Source organism: Neomonachus schauinslandi, chromosome 5, assembly GCF_002201575.2.
Source record: "Neomonachus schauinslandi chromosome 5, ASM220157v2, whole genome shotgun sequence".
NCBI lineage: Eukaryota > Metazoa > Chordata > Mammalia > Carnivora > Phocidae > Neomonachus > Neomonachus schauinslandi.
The window spans coordinates 47,656,962-47,672,010 of NC_058407.1; the positions used below are offsets into that span (position 1 = coordinate 47,656,962).

Genomic DNA, 15,049 nt, shown 5'->3' on the forward strand with positions numbered 1-15,049 from the left:
AGGAATTGCTTAACCGACTGAGCCACCCAGCACCTCAGTAGTTTGACTATTTTATTGGCCTTTTCAAAAATTACTTCTAGGGCACCTGGGTGGCTCAGTTGTTAAGCGTCTGCCTTCGGCTCAGGTCATGATCCCAGGGTCCTGGAATTGAGTCCCGAATGGGGCTCCCTGCTCTGCGGGGAGTCTGCTTCTCCCTGCTTCTCTGCCTACTTGTGTTCTCTATCTCTCTGTCAAATAAATAAATAAATAAAATCTTTTAAAAAAAATTACTTCTAGTGATTTTGATTCAAGTTATTACTTTTTTTCTTCTTTCCCCCCCTAATTTCTTGAATAGAATGTTCATTTAATTTATTTAAAAATAAAAGGACTGGGGCGCCTGGATGGCTCAGTCATTAAGTGTCTGCCTTAGGCTCAGGTCATGATCCCGCGGTCCTGGGATCAAGCCCCACATCGGGCTCCTTGCTGGGCGGGAAGCCTGCTTCTCCCTCTCCCACTCCCCCTGCTTGTGTTCCTGCCCTTTTGCTCCCGCTCTCTCTCTGTCAAATAAATAAATAAAATCTTTAAATAAAAATAAAAGGACTTAGGGGCACCTGGGTGGCTCAGTGGGTTTGAGCACAACTCTTGGTTTCCACTCAGGTCATGACCTCAGGGTGGTGGGATGGAGGCCCTAGTCTGGAGCCCTGTGCTCAGCGACCCAGAGTCTGCTAGAGATTGTCTCCTTTTCCCTCTCCATCCCTCTCTACTCTTCCCCCTGCTCACTTGGACATGGGCACGCATACTCGCTCTCTAAAATAAATAAAATCTTTGAGAAAATAAAATAATTAAAAAATCAAAGGACTTAGGCTATGAGTTTCCCCCCTGAGAATAGCTTTACCCATAGTCCTCAGGACATTTTAATATTCTGTCCTTAATTCCTAAGTAGTTTGATTGACAGTTTTAATTTCCTCTTTGATGTAAGAATTATTCAAATATTGAGCACCTGTTTTGTGCCAGGCACTAAATTTGGCACTTGGAAGATAGTGGAGAGTAAAGCCAGACCAGACACTCCCTCTCCCTTATAACTTAGTGAGAGAAGACTGGTAGTAAACAATGATCAACTATGATAAATGAATATTTTGAAGTAATAAAATATGGTCCTGTGAAGGTATAAGACAATCAGATCTAAACTTGGGGAGGGGGAGGTGGTCAAGAGGTTCCCCAAGGAAATGAATCTTTAAGATAGGAGAAGGAGTAGAAGTTAATTAGGCAAAGTCTAAGGTCTAGTTTTCCTAACTTGGTCTTCCTGATAAGCTTTTAAACCTCCTATCATGCCACCAAATTCTACGGATTCATACCACACCATGAGCCCTTTCCACTGTTTATATTGCCATCCTCCCTTCTGGTTGGGGTCTACAGAACCCTCTAATCAACGATTTACAATGTTTACCCTCACCTGCTCCCCAATTAAGAGCCGTGGCACCCTGTCTTCATTTAGTCTACTCAATTCATTGTCTCCTTGTGGTTATAGATTTGGATTGATAATTTTAGCATGGATAATAATCTTTTTATCATTCATATATTTATCTTGCAATATTTGAAGATAGTTATGATATGAAATCTGAAATTTGGGTTAAAATATAACAGTATCTAGTGGATTTCAAATGCCTGTTGGGTTAGAGTTACTGAGTCTAACTCCATATTTGCCATTTAATCCAGGTTTCTATTGTTCTGGAAACTGCCCTTCTCCAGACTGATTTAATTGGTTAAGCGGCTTTCTCTACCTCCTTAACAAAGCACAGTAGTCCTAATCTTTACTTGTCCTGAAATGTGATTTTTATCTTCATTCTCATTTACAGATGTTGAAAATAGAGGTTCATGGCTGTTACCTTGCAGCTAGAGGGATGAGAATAAGATTCCAACCCAAATTTCTCTGGCTCCTGGCCCACTTCCCCTTTTTATTATGGAAAATTTCAAACTTGTGCAAAGTTAAAATACCTGTCACCTGGTTTCAACAGCTGCTATTTTCATGTGTACTTACTCCTCACCTCTCCATTTGATCTTTCAGAAGTAAATTTACTTTCACTCAAATGCAATAATCTAAACTGTACGTTTTTTAATAAATGGATGCACCTATGTAACCCACACCCATTGAGATACATTTCCATCACCTCAAAAATTCCCTAGAAAACCCCCACTGCCCCATGCCCAAGAGGAAGCCACTTTCATTTTCATTTTTCTTTCGCCATGGCTTTGACTAGGTTCTTTTGTTGGGTAGAGCAGTGCTTTCCTTTTTATATTGCTGAGTAGTGTGCTTGTTTAGTCATCCTACCAATGGTAATTTGGGTCATTTCCAGTTTGGGGCTATTATAAATAATGCTGCTATGAATATATTTGCACAAGTGTTTTTGTGGAATTTATTTTCATTTCTCTTGAGTAAACATATGAGTGAAATTTCTAGGTTAAAGGGTAGGTGTTTGTAAGAAAGTCAAAACTTTTCCCAGAGTGTACCATTTTATATTCCCCCACCAATGTATCAGTCAGTTGCTCCACAATTTGGTGTTGTCAGTCTTCTTGATTTTAGCCATTTTGATAGATATGTGGTGATAGCTCATTGTGGTTTTCATTTGCATTCCCTATTGATTTGAGTACTTTTTCATGGGCTTTCTGGTTATGCATATTCTCTTCCTTTATGAATCATCTATTCTTCTGCCCACTTTTTGCTTTATTATTGAATTGTAAGAGTTCTTTATATATTCTGAGAGGTTTTTTTTTGGTCAGATATATATATATAAAGATTTTATTTATTTATCTTACAGAGAGAGAGAGAGAGGGAGCATGCACGAGAGCAGGAACACAAGCAGGGGGAGTGGGAGAGGGAGAAGCAGGCTCCCCGTGGAGCAGGGAGCCTGATGCGGGGCTCGATCCCAGGACCCCGGGATCATGACCTGAGCCGGAGGCAGACGCTTAACAACTGAGCCACCCAGACCCCTTGTCAGATATATTTTTGCAAATATTTTCTCCCAGTCTGTGTCTACCTTATTTACTTTTTTTTTTAAGATTTTATTTATTTGACAGAGAGAGAGAGCGAGAGCAGGAACACAAGCAGGGGGAGTGGGAGAGGGAGAAGCAGGCTTCCCACTGAGCAGGGAGCCCAACGGGGTCCCTCAGTGTGTATCTCTTAAGGACACTCTCCTATCTGGCCACAATACAATTATCACAACTAAGAAGATTAATTCAGTCATACCAACTAATACACAATCTATTTTTTTTGCTGAAATATTTGGTAAGAACTGTGTTAAACCTGTTTATCAATTTGGCATCTTTACTACGTTGAGTCTTCCATTTAATAAACATGGTGTGTCTCTCCCATTTATTTTGCTCTTTGGCTTATCAGTATTTTGTAGTTTTCAGCATACAAATCCTATACGTATTTTGTTTAAGATTTAGACTTTCAAGTCAGTTCATACTGCTCCACCTCATTTTTTTAATGTATAAAAATTAAAGAGGTTTTGGAAAGTAATTATTTCCTTTTTGGATCATTTTCACTAGCATAAGAACTTGAAGCGGAGTCCACTGCCTCTACACCTCTCCCCAGCTGATGCAAACACCGTATCATGATCAACTACTGCTATCTGCCTTGGGTATAAGAGGAGGATCAATATCCATCTCTGATTTAAGCCAGAATATCCCAAACTAATTAAAATCACCTATGGCATATTATACTTAAAAATACAACTTCCAGGACCCTATCCCAGGCCTCCTAGCCAGACATCTCTAGGGGTGGCATCTATAAACAAATATTTAAGAAATTCCTCAGGTGTGGGGCACAAGGGTGCTCTATCAGTTAAGCATCCAATTCTTGAATTTCAGCTCAGGTCATGATCTCAGGGTCATGAGATAGAGCCCTGCATTGGGCTCCTCACAGGGTGTGGAGCCTACTGAAGATTCTCTCTCCCCTCATCTCTCTCCCCATTCTTGCATGCAATCTCTCTCTTAAAAAAAAAAAAGAAGGAACTATTGGGACTTCATCAAGATAAAAAGCTTTTGCAAAGCAAAGGAAACAGTCAACAAAACCAAAAGACAACCGACAGATTGGGAGAAGATATTTGCAAATGACATATCAGATAAAGGGCTAGTATCCAAAATCTATAAAGAACTCATCAAACTCAACACCCAAAGAACAAAGAATCCAATCAAGAAATGGGCAGACGACATGAACAGACATTTTTCCAAAGAAGACATCCAAATGGCCAACAGACACATGAAAAAGTGCTCAATATCGCTCGGCATCAGGGAAATCCAAATCAAAACCTCAATGAGATACCACCTCACACCAGTCAGAATGGCTAAAATTAACAAGCCAGGAAACGACAGATGTTGGCGGGGATGCGGAGAAAGGGGAACCCTCCTACACTGTTGGTGGGAATGCAAGCTGGTGCAGCCACTCTGGAAAACAATATGGAGGTTCCTCAAAAAGCTGAAAATAGAGCTACCATATGATCCAGCAATTGCACTACTGGGTATTTACCCCAAAGATACAAAAGTAGGGATCCGAAAGGGTATGTGCACCCCGATGTTTACAGCAGCAATGTCCACAATAGCCAAACTGTGGAGGAAGCCAAGATGTCCATCGACAGATGAAAGGATAAAGAAGATGTGGTATATATACACAATGGAATATTATGCAGCCATCAAAAGGAATGAGATCTTGCCATTTGCAACGACGTGGATGGAACTGGAGGGTATTATGTTGAGCAAAATAAGTCAAACAGAGAAAGACATGTATCATATGATCTCACTGATATGAGGAATTCTTAATCGCAGGAAACAAACTGAGGGTTGCTGGAGTGGGGGGTGGGGTGGGAGGGATGGGGTGACTGGGTGATAGACACTGGGGAGGGTATGTGCTCTGGTAAGCGCTGTGAATTGTGCAAGACTGTTGAATCTCAGATCTGTACCTCTGAAACAAATAATGCAATATATGTTAAGAAAAAAAAAAGAAGATAGCAGGAGGGGAAGAACGAAGAGGGGGAAATCGGAGGGGTAGACGAACCATGAGAGACGATGGACTCTGAAAAACAAACTGAGGGTTCTAGAAGGGAGGGGGTTGGGAGGCTGGGTTAGCCTGGTGATGGGTATTAAAGAGGGCACATTCTGCATGGAGCACTGGGTGTTATGCACAAACAATGAATCATGGAACACTTCATCTAAAACTAATGATGTAATGTATGGGGATTAACATAAGAATAAAAAAAAAAAGGAAGAAAGAAAAAAATTCTTGCTGATTCATGAACATGTATTACCATTTCTGGGCCTTGCTCATACTGATTTCCTAATGTGCAGTGCCTCACTCTTCTTGTGCTTTATCATTGCCCTTGCAAATTCAGTGCATTACTCCGACAGCAGTTCTTTTTTTTTTAAAAGATTTTATTTATTTATTTGAGAGAAAGAGAGAGAGACAGAGAAACACAATGAGAGGGGAGAGGGTCAGAGGGATCAGCAGGCTCCCTGCTGAGCCGGGAGCCTGATGTGGGACTCAATCCCAGGACTCCAGGATCATGACCTGAGCCGAAGGCAGTTGCTTAACCAACTGAGCCACCCAGGTGCCCTCCAACAGCAGTTCTAATGCTACTTCCTCAGAGACCTCTTAGCTGGAAAGAGTTTCTTCTTGCACAGATTACTTTCATTTTTTTTTTTTAAAGATTTTATTTATTTATTTGACAGAGAGAGACAGAGAGAGAGAGGGAACACAAGCAGGGGGAGTGGGAGAGGGAGAAGCAGGCTTTCCGCGGAGCAGGGAGTCTGCTTCTCTCTCTGACCCTCCCCCCTCTCATGCTCTATCTCATTCTCTCTCTCAAATAAATAAAATCTTAAAAAAAATTAAAAAAAAAATAAAAAATGTACTTGTTGTCTTTCCCCTACTAGGAGGGCTGGACTAGATGCCACTCATTTTTGTATTTCCCAGTTTATTCAGTGCCTACTGTGTACCAGACACTATAACAAGTCTTTACAAGATCCAACTTAATTAGGAGCCAGTTTGCTGAATGAGAGTTAATAAAAGAGAAATGTTTCCAAAATAAAGAAAATAGCATAATACTAGACAAAAGTCTTGCTATATTTGTCTTAACTGTGGTATTTAAAAAATGCTAAATTTTATGATAAGAAATTACATACCTGGCTTAGAAATGAATCTACTTTCTATCCTCTTTATAATTTTAAGATATCAGAGTATTTATGCTCACAGGAGAGAAGTATGATAATAGGAAACTTAATTTCTTATTACATAAGAGACAATCCTGGAACTTGTAAGAACAGAAAATTTTAATTTTTATATAATTTTATTAATAAACACAGGGAAATACTGATAAAATACATTAAATTTTCAAAGTATCACCATAATATTCTGAAAAATACAAAATGCAAATGTCTGAATTTTCATTTTCCCCATGACAATGCAAAAGAAAAAACCCAGTAATTACAAATACATATATTTTACAAGAAACTCCATTTATCACAGAAATTAGTGAGATTGCAGAGTGGATGGATTATGACTGAATTTCATATCCTAATGGATCAAGTCCCTGGTCTAGGAGCATTAGAGAGGACTCTCTTAACTTCTGCAACAATTTCCTTAGTTCTTCCTTAGAAAATACCTGATTTTAAGAAAAGAAAAAAAAGTTAAGAATGAGAACAAGGAAGAATATATGAATTTATAGTCACTTAATCAACCCGATTAGCTTAACGTAAGAAGAAATTCCTCTTTAAGATTTATGTAGCCAGAGGCCAGTATGTTAGTGTGGTCCAAGAACTTCAAAGCTATTTCTTTGAGCCAGTCTATTTACTTCTAAGTGTTTACAAATATGTATGTATTTTCAAAAAAAGAACAAACACTAGAAGTGGACCATTACTTTAAGAAAATCTAAGAACATCTACAAAATGTAAACACATCTCACAAAAATCAAATATTATTACAGAGCTTATCAAATCACTAAAATATAAACTGTAAACGCTCTGGAACTTACCAGATATAGTTTGTGGCGCTCAGAGGAGACCATATCTGCTAACTGCAAGCATTCCTGATACTGACCGGTACTATGCAATATGGTATGAAGCAGGAAACACAACATTGGCAGACAAAGCTTTCTCAATGAAATCATTTGGTGTGTCCTTTCATGGTCTCCTTCAGCATCCTATAATCAGACATCAAGTTGTCATTTTAACAAGTTTAAGCTAAATACTGTTATAAAAAAATCAAGTACTGAATCAAAACCAAAATTCAACAGGTAGAAGCTAATGGGGTTTCTCTAAAGCTTATGATGCCCATTAAAAATAAAACAAGGCAGGATTTTAATCATGAGAGCTAGAGACACAATTTTTGGTAAAACAGCATGAAGGCAAACAAAACATACTACTCAGTCCCAAGTCTGATAATGAAAACAAAATGCTTCTAAATTTGTATTTTTCTTTTTTTTTGAATTTGTATTTCTAACACTTATTATGTCTTGAATAAAAACATGCTTAAAGCAGTAAATTAGAGACTAAATACCACTAGAACAAAACTGAGAACAGAAAAGCAGCACCATTTCCCTGGATGTGTACAGATGGAAATACATGTGAGAGGACACGAACTGAGGTGGTGACTGGTGCAGGGGAGAAGGGTCATGATGTGGGGAGAGGCACACAGGGTGGGACAATGTCACTGCAAACTGTTTTCAAGCACTATGAATTTATGATTCCTTTGTATAATCTTTCAAAAATAGAAAAATTTTAAAAACCTATAGATTTGAATAATATAATTAATGAGACAGAACAGATATAATGAGGAAAACAATATGGAGAAAACAATTAGCATTTCTAAGTATACATGGGCCTTTCTAAAAAATTATGTGGGCAGTAAGAGTACAGAAGTGTACCCAATACATTTTCTTGCAACAAATTTGAAATTTAAAATCATTAAAATAATTTAAAAAGTACCCAACCTTAAAATTTATGAAATAATCTTAAAAATAGGAAGGAAATCCATAGCGTTCATAGCATAAGACAAAACAGAGAACAAGACAAGCTAAATATCTGGTCTTTATTATTTTTTTTAAATATTTTATTTATTTGAGAGAGAGAGAAACAGCGCATGAGCTGAGGGTAGGAGGAGAGGGAGAGGGGAAGCAGACTCCCAGCTGAGCAGGGAGCCCGACACGGGGCTCAATCCCAGGACCCCAGGATCATGACCCGAGCCGAAGGTAGACGCTTCACCGACTGAGCCACCCAGGCACCTCTAAATATCTGGTCTTTAGAAAAGCCTAATAAAATATCTAATTAATTTTTTTAAAGCAGTACCTTCTTAGAAGTTTGGAACTTTTTTGTTGTTGTTTATGAAAACTTAATCAGTGAAAGTATCTTCATGGGACAGACTATATTATTAAGTTGCTAAAGCAATTTCAAAGGTAGATGTAAGTGGAGGCATGAAGCAACAAAATGTAATGTGGTAATTCTACCAATGAGTGATTGTACTAACTTAGGGTGTGACCTAGGTCAGGTTTCCACACATAGGAAAAATTACTATCAATTGTTTAGTCTTGTTTTGAGATATAAATATGTAACAGTAAATATTAAAATGCATGCCTTGTGTTTTCTTAATTTTAAAAGGGAAAGCACTTTTATTTCTCTTCTCAAATAGGCACTCACTACCTTCAGAAGTGGATTTAAAACCAAAGGTCTTACTCATAATTCAAATTAGTTGTTTCCACCCAGAGCCTATTAAGAATGAGAGGACTGCTTCCTCTGAGTCACTCCATTTGTGCTCCAATGTAGTCTTTCCCCCCCATGCTAAAGAGGCAAAATGCCCCTGGCTCCCATAGCCCTTATCACCTGAAAGTAGCAGCAGCTCTATTAGTAATCTGATCTCATGGGATGGATTTTGGCACCTGCTTCTTCTAGGTCCTGTAACACCCTTGGGTGTTACGGGTAATCTGCTCTGCTAACTAAAATGGATTCCCATACCAGCAGACTGAGGGCTACCAACCATCCCAAATCATGCCTGATGGGCCCAGCAATTTGCACGAGGAAAAGGAAATAAATCGCTCTCCACAACCTAAGCTGTTTTTGTCACCCAAATGAACAAAAGCTTTGAAAAATCCTGTAAATACATAAAATTAAAACATTCTTTCCATTAGGGACATCTAGTAGTGCCTTACATGTGAGAAAAATTCATTAGCTGGTATGTGTTGCCAGCAGGAGTTGAGCTGCGCTGACATTATAGATATCTCTAATATGAAGACAGGGCATTCACCTTGGTCATTTACTAAATGTACCAAATATCTTCTGAAAGCTTCTTATGTTCTAGGCATTAACTTAAGTGCCAAAGTCAGAGAAATGAAGAAAACAATGTTGTTGCCTTCATGAAATCTACATCCTAATGGAGGTAGACACAACAAGCAAATAAATATATACATTATACATTATATATAACTGCCAGAAGGAAAACCAATGCAGGATAATGAGAAAGTGATATAGGGGGGTTGGGGCTGGGGGACGGGGAGGGTCTCTAGAGAGAGGACATTGAGCATACTACTGAAGGAAGTAGGAAAGCCATCCGTACAGCTATCTTGGGGAAAGAGCATTCTAGGCAGAGAAAGAACAGCAAAGAGGCCCAGAGGCTAACATGTAGGGGGGGGACGGGGGGGAGGGGTAGGAGGATACAAGACTGGGGGAGGGGTAGTCAAGGTCCAGTGTATGTGCCATCTTGTACATCAAGAAAAGAACTTTGAGGTTTATTCAAAGTGTAATAAGGAGTCATCAGAAGGTTCTAAGTAGAAGAGTAACATCTAGTCCACTTTAAAAGGATTACTAGCTGATCTGGATGATGAAGCTGTATAAGGAAGACTGGGAAGTAAGGGAAAGACAGTCGAGGCTTTGGGGCGCCTGGGTGGCTCAGATGGTTAAGCGTCTGCCTTCGGCTCAGGTCATGATCCCAGGGTCCTGGGATCGAGCCCCACATCGGGCTCCCTGCTCCTCGGGAGCCTGCTTCTCCCTCTGCCTCTCTCTCTGTCTCTCATGAATGAATAAATAAAATCTTTTAAAAAAAATAGACAGTCGAGGCTTCAACTAGAGCGTGGTGGAGGTAGAGGTGGCGAAAAGTAGGCAAAGACAAGCTGCTTGCTCCAATTGCCCTGCCATCCCTGCGTGCTACGAGCCTCTAACAGGAGAGGGATCATTCTAGCGTTACATACAAACCTGAGTCGTGGATACACAAGACAGCGTATGCTGCCAGGGCTCTCCTGTATAGCTGTGCCTTGCACGATGGGGGCTGGCCTGGCGAGTGAGGGTCTAGCCTGCGTCTAGACTCTATAGGTCATGTGCACTTGGCACAGAGTCGGTAAGAGAAGGGCACCATTTCCAAATTCATATACAAGTGACACGTGTGCCAGCAGGAGCCCTGAGGAATCCCTTACTTTGTTGAATATGTGAGAGTATTAAGCTAAACTCAGTTGAGGTGATTCAAAATATCATTATCACTTGATTGTTCAAGAACTCTCTTCTGGATTAGATTTGAAGAAGTGACTGAGACTGAATGTTGATTTTTATTTTTAATTTCTGAAGATTTTATTTATTTATTTGAGAGAGAGAAAGAGAGAGAGATAGTGAGAGACAGAATGAGCAGGGGGGAGAAGGAGGAGCAGGGAGCCCGATGCGGGACTCGATCCCAGGACCCTGGGATGATGACCTGAGCCGAAGGCAGACACTTAACTGACTGGGCCACCCACGTGCCCCTGAATATTGATTTTTAAATGTCTGATATAACACAAAAGTATCATTCATTGCCTTTCACTCCAACTCTATTTTTACAATACCCCAGACTATTTTGTGACTTTTCATTATCTAACCTACTAAGGTTAATAATTAGAACAAAGATTTATATATAAATAAAATAAAGCACTCAAGTCTTTTCAAAATTTAAATGATACTTAAGTAGCATTTTGCAACACTAAAATTTTATCTTCATGAAAACCAGCATGCATCACAAGGGAAAAATTTAGCTCAAGCAACCTGCTGAAGGTTCAAAACTATGAAGTCAACAGTACTCTATTATGAACTTTAGGGAGAATTTACTATTATCAGGAATAGTAGTAAATAGGGGCTCAAATCTAGTCTAGTCCAATGCCCTATTGTTTTTTTTGTTTCTGGTCAGAAAGGGAAGCTGAAAGAGCTAGAAAAATGTAGTATCTTAAAAAACACACACACACACACAAAACCAAAACAGTAGTGACTATATGAGGATATGGAGAATAGCAGAAAGAAAGATACCAAGAACACTCCTATGGTTTTCTCTGTTCAAAATATTGCACCATATATTCAAGAATCTAGCATTTCCAGTTCCCCTTGGACATATCATGAGGTCTGCAGAGGTAAAGCTGGTTACTCAAGGTTTATGTTACGCCACAGGATTAGGCCTCAGCGTCTTTCGCTCACATGATAGTTACCTTCAGTATCCTTCCTTTCTCCTCAGCTCATTCAGCTTCGACCCCATTCTTCAGGAATCAGTCAAATGCTACACCTTTCAAGCATCCTGTCTAGACCTCTTCCAGGTAAAAACCTTGTCTTTTCCTGAACTCACAAAATACTTAATCTGTGCTTTTCTTATGGCATTTTGTACTTTTGTAACTGGTCTCAACCCAGGATACACATTTAAGCTCTCCAGCAGATTAAAAAAAAAACAAAAACAAAAAACGGGAACTCTCCAGAACGCTCGGTGAGACCACGGAGGAGCAGTGGCTGTCTGAGCTGTGCCTGGCAACGCGCTCCTTCCCACTCCCCACTCCGGCCTCGGCCCTCTCATCGGCTGTAGAAAATGGTGAAAGAAACCACTTACTATGATGTTTTGGGGGTCAAACCCAATGTCACCCAGGAGGAACTGAAAAAGGCCTACAGGAAACTGGCCCTGATAAGAATCCAAATGGAGAGAAGTTTAAACAGATTTCTCAAGCTTATGAAGTACTCTCTGATGCAAAGAAAAGGGAATTATATGACAAAGGAGGAGAACAATTAAAGAAGGTGGAGCTGGTGGTGGTTTTGGCTCCCCTATGGACATCTTTGATATATTTTTTGGAGGAGGAGGAAGGATGCAGAGTGAAAGGAGAGGTAAAAATGTTGTGCATCAGCTCTCAGTAACCTTAGAAGGTTTATGTAATAGTGCAACAAGAAAACTAGCTCTGCAAAAGAACGTGATTTGCAATAAATGTGACGGCTGAGGTGATAAGAAAGGAGCAGTCGAATGTTGTTGTATTCCAGTACCAATTGCCGAGGTACTGGAATACAAATAAGAATTCATCAGATAAGACCTGGAATGGTTCAGCAAATTCAATCTGTGCGCACGGAGTGCCAGGGCCATGGGAATGGATCAGTCCTAAAGACAGATGTAAAAGCTGCAACGGAAGGAAGATAGTTGGGAGAGAAGAAGATTCTAGAAGTTCATATTGACAAAGGCATGAAAGACGGCCGGAAGATAACATTCCATGGTGAAGGAGACCAAGAACCAGGACTGAACTAGGAGATATTATCATTGTTTTACATCAGAAGGACCGTGCTGTTTTTACTTGGTGAGAAGACCTTTTCATGTATATGGACATACAGCTGGTTGAAGCACTGTGTAGCTTTCAAAAGCCAATGTCTACTCTTGACAACCGAACCATCATCATCGCCTCTCATCCAGGTCAAATTGTCAAGCATGGCGGTATCAAGTGTGTGCTAAATGAAGGTGTGCCAATTTATCATAGACCATATGAGAAGGTTCGCCTAATTATCGAATTTAAGGTAAACTTTCCTGAGAATGGCCTTCTCTCTCCTGACAAATTCTCTTTGCTGGAAAAACTCCTGCCTGAGAGGAAGGAAGTAGAAGAGACTGATGAAATGGACCAGATAGAACTGGTGGACTTTGATCCAAATCAGGAAAGATGGTACCATTACAATGGGGAAGCAGATGAGGATGATGAACATCATCCCAGAGGTGGTGTGCAGTGTCAGACCTCTTAATGCGGGCAGTGAATAACTGCTGGCATTTTATATGCAGTAGTGAATGAGTGAAGGACTATAATCATAGCTCACTACTTGCTACTGTTTTTGTTTTTAACATCCAACTATAGTAGTGTTTTATTTTATTTATTTTTTAAAAGATTTTATTTATTTGAGAGAGAGAGAGACAGAGACAGACACAGTGAGAGAGGGAACACAAGCAGGGGGAGTGGGAGGGGGAGAAGCGGGCTTCCTGCTGAGCAGGGAACCCGATGTGGGGCTCGATCCCTGGGATCATGACCTGAGCCAAAGGCAGTCGCTGCACCCAGGTGCCCCTACAGTAGTGTTTTGAAAGTTAAATGAAGAATAAACTCAAATATAAAAGCTCTGAAACAAACAAACAAAAAACTCAGCTCTCAGATCAATTAAATCAGAATCTCTAAGAGTGGGCTTTTAAAAAGCCCCCCAGGTCATTTAAATGGATAGCTCAGAGGTGAGGGCCACGGCCCCTGCCTCTAGACTTATCTTTGTATCCTTAAATTGAGTTGAATACACATATAATTTTTAGGTCCAGAATTTTTAAAGTATCCTGAATGAACATATTAAATCTGAAGAAACAGTTCACCCAACAGTCCAAGATTTTTATTCCCTAGTTAGTATTTTCAGTCTAGGTTAAAATTATGGGATGTTCAGTTATAAAAGATCCACAGATGCTCCTATTCAGAGAAAGAACCTTTGAAAAAAGACTTTTTCTTTTTAGCTGTACACATTGTACAGAGCTTACCTCTCTAACATCCACCATCCACCCTCCATCAACAAACAACAAAACATTGTACATTTTCTCTTTCACATCGGCAGTTAGGGCATCCAAATGCCCTTTCCAAATAACATAATCCATCTGCAAAACAAACATAAGGCAGACATATTAACAGACTAAAACCAATAAATAATGTATTTGTAAAACACAGGAATATTTACATGGAATATCATTCTAAAGAGCTGACTTTATGGAGAAGCATTCAACCCTTGATATCTGGGTCGTGAGTTCGAGTCCCACATGGGTGTAGATTACTTAAATAAATAAAACTTAAAAAAAAAAAGAAGAGTTGACTTTAGTCAGCCAAATACAAAAATAAGTATCAACGGATTGCAGTGAAATAAAACACTAAAATATTAACTTCGTAAATGAACATTAATGTCACCTAAAGGTATTTTTCATGTTTGGTTAATAACCTGCAGAAAACTAACTAATCAGATGACTTTTTTTTTCAAATAACATTAACAGAAAGATCACCTGTTATTAAGAATATAACCGCTGAAGAAATTGTCTCTCTAAATATGACCTGATCAACTCACAGTTATATGGTCAATTAACTTCAACAAATCAGTAAAGAATATCTAATGGGAAAAAGATAGTTTCTTCAACAAATGGTGTTGGGAAAATTGGACAGCTACATGCAAGAGAATGTAACTGGACCACTTTCTTACATCAAACACAAAAATAAATTCAAAATGGATTAAAGACCTAAATGGGAGACCTGAAACCATAAAAATACTAGAAGAGGGGTGTTAGGGTGACTCAATCGGTTAGGCACCCAACTCTTGGTTTTAGCTCAGGTCATGATTTCATGGGTTGTGGGATGGAGCCCTGGGAAGCAACAGGCTCTGCACTCAGCAGGGAATCTGCTTAAGATTTTCTCCCTCTACCCCTCCCCCCACTGGCACTCTTGCTCTGTCTCTCAAATAAAATAAATAAATCTTAAAAAAAAAAAATCCTAGAAGAGAGTACAGGCAGTATCTCTAAAATTAACCATAGCAACATTTTTCTAGATATGTCTCCTGAAGCAAGGAAAACAAAAGCAAAAACAAACTATTGGGACTGTATCAAGATAAAAACCTGCACAGCAAAGAAAACAATCAACAAAACTAAAAGGGAACCCACTGAATGGAAGAACATATATGCAAATGACATATCCGATGAAGGGCTAGTGTCCAAAATATATAAAGAACTTCTTCAACTCAACACCAAAAAAATGAAATAAACCAATTAAAAAATGGGCAGAAG

The 15,049-nt window shown here is 39.4% G+C and overlaps 1 protein-coding gene and 1 pseudogene across 2 annotated transcripts in view; one reads left to right on the top strand and one right to left on the bottom strand.

The window, feature by feature from the left end:
• Positions 1 to 6,303: 6,303 nt before the first annotated feature.
• The window catches only part of NUP107 (nucleoporin 107), a 49,391-nt gene continuing 40,645 nt past the window's right edge, over positions 6,304 to 15,049 (bottom strand). The window contains exons 26-28 of one of the 2 annotated variants that reach the window (XM_021678609.1): positions 13,769 to 13,882; positions 7,002 to 7,169; positions 6,304 to 6,632 (exon numbers count right to left, since the gene is read on the bottom strand). In XM_021678609.1, coding sequence (XP_021534284.1) covers positions 6,525 to 6,632; positions 7,002 to 7,169; positions 13,769 to 13,882 — 390 coding nt within the window. In that variant the 3' untranslated portion in view covers positions 6,304 to 6,524. The remainder of the gene's footprint in view (positions 6,633 to 7,001; positions 7,170 to 13,768; positions 13,883 to 15,049) is intronic. The other variant, XM_021678610.2, reaches the window with a different exon arrangement.
• Positions 11,825 to 13,005, top strand: LOC110570564 (annotated as a pseudogene).